The sequence below is a fragment of the Pteropus vampyrus genome, unplaced genomic scaffold, assembly GCF_000151845.1.
Source record: "Pteropus vampyrus isolate Shadow unplaced genomic scaffold, Pvam_2.0 Scaffold195, whole genome shotgun sequence".
Taxonomy (NCBI): Eukaryota; Metazoa; Chordata; class Mammalia; order Chiroptera; family Pteropodidae; genus Pteropus; species Pteropus vampyrus.
Window position 1 is genome coordinate 1,291,291 of NW_011888976.1, and position 7,480 is coordinate 1,298,770.

The window sequence follows — 7,480 nt, forward strand, 5'->3', positions numbered from 1 at the left end:
ATTCTAAATGATATCTTTGCTGGGTAGAATAATCTTGGTTGTAGGTCCTTGCTTTTCTTCACTTTTAATATTTCATGCTAATGGCTCCTGGCCTGCAAAGTTTCTGTTAGGAAATCTCCCGATAGCCTTAAGGGAGCTCCTTGTCCGTAACAAACTGCTTTTCTCTTGCTGCTTTTAAGATTCTCTATTTGTCTTTAACTTTTGGCATTTTAATTATGATGCGTCTTGGTGTGGGTCTGTTTGGGTTTGTCTTGTTTGGGACTCTCTGCACTTCCTGGGCTTGTATGTCTGTTTCCTTTGCCAGATTAAAAAAGTTTTCAGTCATTATTTCTTCAAATGGGTTTTCAATTCCTTGCTAGCTCTCTTTTTATTTTGGTACCCCTACGATGCTAATGTTGATATGCTTGATGTTGCCCCAGAGGTCCCTTAAACTATCCTTATTTTTTTTAAATTATTTTTTTGTTGCTTTTCTGGTTGAGTGTTTTCTGCTACCTTATCCTCTAAATTGCTGATTCAATCCTCTGCTTCAACTAATCAGTTGATTCCCTCTAATATATTCTTCATTTAGGTTACTGCATTCTTCATTTCTCACTGGTTATTTTTTATGTTTGCTATCTCTGTTTTTATGTTTCCTATCTCTTCGTTGAAGTTCTCAATGAGATAATTGACCATCCTTATAACCAGTGTTTTGATCTCTGCATCTGGTAGATTGCTTGTCTCCATTCTGTTTAGTGTTTTCTGTGTCTGGTAGATTGCTTGTCTCCATTCTGTTTAGTGTTTTCTTGTTTAAGAATTCCTTTGTATGTGGAGTCATCAAGCTTTTTTTTCTTCTTGTATTCTTTCCTAGAAGCTGTTTAGTTTCGCCTTTCAGGTTTAGGTTTTTAGTCCTCTGGGAATTTTATTTTTGTGAATGATGCAAAGTCTAATTTAATTATTTTTCCTTGTACATGAGCAATTATGTGTTTATTGAAAAGACTATTGCTTCCCCATTCCTCTGCATTGTGACCTCTATCATATATCAAGTGTTCATATATGTGTAGATTTGTTTTAAGACATTCTATTCTGTTCCATTGGCCTATTTGTCTACCCTTGTATCAACACACAGACTTAGTTACAACAACTTAAATGTAATACCAGTAATAAGTCTTGACATCTGGTAGAGCATGTCCTCCCAGTCTATTCTTCAAGATTCTTGCTTGTCCTTGGCCCTTTAGTATTTTCATACAAATTTTAGAATTGGCTTATCATATTCCATAAAATAACTTTTTGGGATTTTGATTGAGATTGCATCAAAGTGATAATAAATTTAGAGAATTAGCGTCTTTCCAACATAAATTTTAGAATCAGTTTTTCAGATTCCACAAAAATCTTTTAGGATTTTGATTAGAAATGCATTAAATAGATGGAGAAAATCAGTACATTTACAATATTAAAGTTTTCCAATTCATGATAAATATTTTATTTATTCACCTCTTCTTTAATATGTTAATATTTTATAATGTTCTCTGTAGAAGTTGTACACATCTTTTATTAGATGTATTTTCAAGTACTTAATATCTTTTAATGTTATGCTTAATGTTTTTATCTTCTCTGTTATTTGAATACAGAAATACAATTAATTTATATAATTAGTAGACTTTATTTTTTAGAATAATTTTAGATTTATAGAAAAATCAAGCAGATAGTACAGAGAGTTTCCATATTACATGTACATTCACACACACTCAATTTCCTCATTATTAACATCTTACATTAGTGTGGTACCTTTGTTATAATTAATAAACCAATATTTAAACATTATTAACTAAAATCTACAGTTATTTAGATTTCCTTAGTTTTCACTTAATGTTCTTTTTATGTCCCAAGAACCCATCTAAGATACCACGTTATATCTAGTTGTTATGTCTCCTTAGGCTCCTCTTGGCTCTGACAGTTTCTCAGACTTTCCTTGTTTTTAATGATCTTAACAGTTTTGAGAAGTTGGAAGTTGTCTGATGATTTTCTCATTATTAGACTGGGTATTTGGGTTTTGGGAGAAGGATCACAAAGATAAAGTGCCATTTTCATCACATCATATCAAGGGTACATATTATCAACATGACTTATTACAATCGATATTGACCTTCATCACCAGGTTGAAGTAGTATTTAGCTGGTCTCTCCATTCTTTTTCTCCCCCTTTCTATACTGTCTTCTTTGGAAAGAAGTTACTACATGCTGCTCATACTTAAGAACTAGGGAATTATGCTCTCCTCCTTTAGAGTGAAATAGCTACATCATTTATTTGGGATTCTTCTGCATGGAAGATTTGTCTCTTTTCTCCCACTTATTAATGTATTCAGTCATTTGTTTATATCAGTATGGACTCATGAATATTTATACTTTGAGTTATAATATAATAGAAAATTTGTTTTTATATAAAAATTACTATCATTAATTTTTTTCTTAATTAAAAATTTTCTTTATGTAAAAATTTTAACTTTAAAATTATAATATGTTGTTTATTTATCTTCTTAATTTTAATAGTTTATTTGAAGATTCTTTTGGAATGTTTATATATATAATTATATAACTTACAAATAATGAGAGTTTGGTTTTGGCCTCATCAGACATTACACATCTCTAAAACTTTTTTGGCTACAATGGACTTGTTAGGGCCACTAGTACAATGTTGAATAATTGTCATCTCGATCCCAACTTCAAACGGAAAGCTTTCAAGATTTCACTATTAACTATGACATTTCCTGTAGGTTTTTTTATAGGTACTTCTATCAGATTCATAAGTTCTCTTCTATTAGATATTTTTTTAAAAAAATTATTATGAATGGATGTTGAATTTTATCAGATACTTTTTTTGTACTTATTGAGATGATGATATGCTTTTCTCCTCAATTAATTACATGGATAACTTTTTATTAGGTTGTATATCTACATGCAATATAATGCATATATAATGCATTTTGCATATTATATATAATATACATATATATCACATACATCTCAAACCAAAAACCTTAAATTAGCCTTTGAATCTGTATTTCAGTTTTTAAAAATTACAGCACTGCATATGGATTAATGAAACCTATACAGGGTATAGATATTAAACTTCTCTACTCTGGTAAATCTACGGGTTTTAAAGTTTTTTTTTTTCTTTGCTATTCACCTCTAAACTCTTTCTAGACCACTGCTGTATACTAATGGTAGGCCAAAAAGGTGGTAATGTCACCGAAGATGCAAAACAAAAATGCTAAAGTTTTTGTCACCAAAGATTCAAAAATTAATACATAAGAATAAAAAATATAAAATCTTTTAAAATCAAAAGTAAATCTTGCTGAACAAAAGCTGCATATTTGGTCACTGTTTTTAGTCATATACTAGGAGGACTAAGAGTACCATTATGTTAAATCAACTGCAAGTAAAAACTTTTTAAAAGCTTTATTTTCAGTATGGAAATTTACAGTTGTGTGGTATGAAGCCAAATAAAAAATCCTACAGCTATTAAAAGACCCATGTGATTTGGATGATATGAAATATCAGTTAATAATCTGAGTCAAATTGAAATTAGAAGGAGTCTTAGAAATTGTTGGTTCTTCTCTTTTTCATACTGCCTTCGATTTTCTATATGGTTTATTATATATGGAGTTTATTTTGTAGGAATCCAAACGCCGGATGAGTTACTTTTTAGATGTTTTTCTATTTCCTCCAGAGGATTTATCTTTAAATTCAACTGTCCTTATGTGGCCTTGGAAAATTAATCCTATCTTTGATGACAATGATGAGGTAAATGTATTTTTCAGCATAAATTTTTATAGTTTGACATTGACATCAAGCACTGTGTTTATTTAATTTTCATACGTACTTACCATCTACCTTTAAAAAATAACCTGATATGTCAATATGAGTTTGGTGTTAGCAATATTTATGACCCTGCACACTTAGGACAGGCCATTAGGCTCAACTCATAGGAACTGATAAGAAGTAGGACTAATGTTAAAGAAGTCAGAACTATCGTATAAATTGATAATAATAGTAAGCACGGCACTAAGTGCTTTCTGTTATCATTTAATACTCACAAAAATCTTAGGTAGTCTTATTTTTTCCATTTCATAGATGAGAAAAATAAGTCTCAGGGAAGTTAAATAACTTACTCAATATCATAGGTAAGAAGTACCAGAATTAGGATTTTATGTCAGATTGAATATATTTAGATTTTAAAAACATCCTAATGTAAACCAGTTTCTCTTAAATTTGGAAGTGAGATGGTATGGTAACGAAAAGCATGGACTTAAGTCAGATAAATCAAAGTTCTAATCCAGATTTTGATTTATATGATTTTATGAGATTGGACATGTCTCTTGAACTCTATAAGCCTAAATTTCTTTATCTCTGAAATGAGAATAATAATACCTGTGGTAATGTAGGTAAGGTGTGTTCTTTATACATGGCACATGTTCAACAAATGGTAGCTTTTATTATTATCCTAGAACCTGTTAAATAGTTAAAGTAACTGATTAATAAATAAAAATTGTTATAGTCACTTCGGAAATCTAGGAAAAAAATTTTTGTGTGATTTAGTATTCTTTGCATTTTAATATCAGTCAATGTTTTTTTTTTTTTTTTTTTCATTTTTATTTCTCTAATGGCTTTTATTACTATTCAAAGCATCCAGATTTCTGCTTTGGTAACTTTTTCCTTTCCTTTGTAACAAAATAATTAACATGATTAAATTGTCTTTTAAAAAGCTCATTGAGAATGCTAAACATAGCAAGGAAAATGAGCTAATAGCCAAGAGAGAGAAACTGATTTTGGAAGTAGAAAAGGAATCACGCCGCATGGAAGAATTTGCAGAATTTGCAGAACTGGACCGCATGCAACAGGTCTGATAAATATTTATGATAATAGCTATGGCTGGCTCGTAGATTAATACAGGACATGTTTACATACACTTAAAAATATAGAAAAACATGTGCTTACTATGGCAAACAGGGGCCTGACTCTTAGGCCTAGGACTGGTAATATTTATGTAATCTTTTTTGTGACTTAGTTTTCTAAGAAATTACCATATTTTTGCTATCTTAGTAATGTTCTAAAGTTTATATTTAAAATTGCTATATAAATACAAGGACATAGTCTAGGCAGTATCATATCATCTTCTTTTCATAACATTACTTGGATATTTCTTGATGTAAAAAATTATTTTCTTTCAGTATGTGATCGATGTAAGACAACTACAGAAACGTATTCAGGAATCTGAAGAAGCAGTTCAGTTTATTAATAAAGAAGAGGAACTTTTCAAATGGGAATTGACAAAATATCCTGAACTAGATAAATTAAAAGTTAACATTGAGCCCTATCAGAAGTTTTTTAATTTAGTTTTGAAGTGGCAACGAACAGAAAAACGGTAATTTCTTGTAATAAAAATTAAGCAAATGATGTAAGTTTATAAAATGAATGTATATTGATTTTATGGTATTGTTGGCTAAGTGTTTAAAATGGGAATCATCTGTTCACTTGAAAGAGAACCCAGTATCATATAGAAGCATCACATGTTGCTAAGGTATCACCTAAGCTTATTAATATAATATCTAAAGTATCACTTGGGTTTTCCAGAGTTGTTTCATTTTTTTATGCAATTAATTTGATTAAGGTTCATACCAAAAATTAGAAGTATAGAGTCAAATCTGCATTTTATTTGGGTACTGTTAGTCATCCATTTATAGTCTGATGCATATTTTAGCTATGCAGCATAGTCGAAATGATGATTTTAATGTCGTCTCTCTACCACTCCTCCTGTCTGTGTGACTAAGAAAAACTGTTAACCACTCTTGCCCTCAGTTGTTTCTTTTGTAAAATGAAAGAGCTACCCTAAGGAATCTCTAAGGCCCCTTAAACTCCAAAAGTCTTTGAGTTTAATATTATTATTTTTTCTTTCAAATCAGGTGGATGGATGGAGGATTTTTGGACCTTAATGGGGAAAGCATGGAAGCTGATGTAGATGAATTTTCCCGAGAGATTTTTAAGACACTGAAATTTTTCCAAACTAAGCAAAAGAAGGAATTACAAGAAAAAAGAAAGGCAGCAAAAAGACGATCTCTGGGAGAAGAGAAATTTGAAGAAGAACCAAAAGAGAATCCTACTATTGCTATGTGCTCTACAGTAATGGAACAGATAAAAGTTTTTAAGGTATGAACACATTTAATGATATTTTAGAAATCCTTAGTAGAGCTATTCTATTTTTATATAGCTATTTTTATTTATCAAATGCAAAAGAAGAGAAGCAGAAACATTTGGAAGCAAAACCAAAGCTGCAACCAGACAACTTGATCTATTACTGAATGTTTTATTCTTTCTTGATGAAGTCATTGAAATTACTTTATAGAACAACATTTGACAAAGATAAAAGATTGTAATGACTAGCTACAATGATATGAAGAGTGTAAAAAATTACAAGGCAGACCAGTTAGCCTATACTAAGAGCAGCAGCACAGGTAGCAGTTAGTTGTGAAAGTTTTGGAATCACACTACCTAGATTTATATCACAGTTCTGTGCTTGGTAGTGGCATATTTTAAGGAGGAGATATAGCCTTTTGTGCCTCAGTTGCCACATTTATAAAGAAGATAACAGTTTTCGTGACATTTAATATTGCATCCAAGTTCCCAAGGCAGTAGTGACAGTGGTTATAATGGTAGTGCCGAGTTTCTATTGTCAGCATGCTCAGAGTACAAACTCTTTGATGGAATTTTGAGCATTGAGCATTGTTCCTGTCTGTCTCTAGCACTTTGAGATTCTATGAGTCATCTGAAATTTTTTTTTGCAGTTAATAATTTTTTATTTTTCAATTGCAGTTGACATACAATATTATATTAGTTTCAGGTATACAACATAGTGATTCGACATTTATATAACTTACAAAGTGATCACCTCAATAAATCTAGTACCCATCTGACACCATACTTAGTTATTACAATACTACTGACTATATTCCCTATACTATACATCTCCATGACTATTTTGTAACTACCAGTTTGTACCTCTTAATCTTCTACCCTTTCATTCATCGTTCCAACCACCCCTAGTCCGGCAACCACCAAAATGCTCTCTGTATCTATGAGCTTGTTTCTGTTTTGTTTGTTCTTTTATCCTATGCTCTAGATTCCACATATATGTGAAATCATATGACATTTGTCATTCTCTGTCTGACTTACTCCATTCAACACAGTGCCCTTTAGGTCTATCACTGTTGTTGCAGATGACAAAATTTCATTCTTTTTTATGGCTGAGTAATATTCCATTGTATATATATACCATCTCTTCTTTACCCATTCATCTACTGATGGACACCCAGGTTGCCTCCATATCCTGGCTATTGTAAATAATGCTGCAATGAGCGTATGGATGCATGTATCTTTTTGAATTAGTGTTTTGGGTTTCTTTGCGGAATTGCTGGGTCTTTCTTTGTCTTTTGTTTTAGCCTTTGTTT

The 7,480-nt window shown here is 31.1% G+C and overlaps 1 protein-coding gene across 1 annotated transcript in view; it reads left to right on the forward strand.

The window, feature by feature from the left end:
- Window positions 1-7,480, forward strand: part of DNAH12 (dynein axonemal heavy chain 12) — a 228,350-nt gene that overhangs the window by 49,605 nt on the left and 171,265 nt on the right. Inside the window, exons 15-18 of the mRNA XM_023537644.1 lie at window positions 3,654-3,779; window positions 4,742-4,876; window positions 5,207-5,400; window positions 5,939-6,182. Coding sequence (XP_023393412.1) covers window positions 3,654-3,779; window positions 4,742-4,876; window positions 5,207-5,400; window positions 5,939-6,182 — 699 coding nt within the window. The remainder of the gene's footprint in view (window positions 1-3,653; window positions 3,780-4,741; window positions 4,877-5,206; window positions 5,401-5,938; window positions 6,183-7,480) is intronic.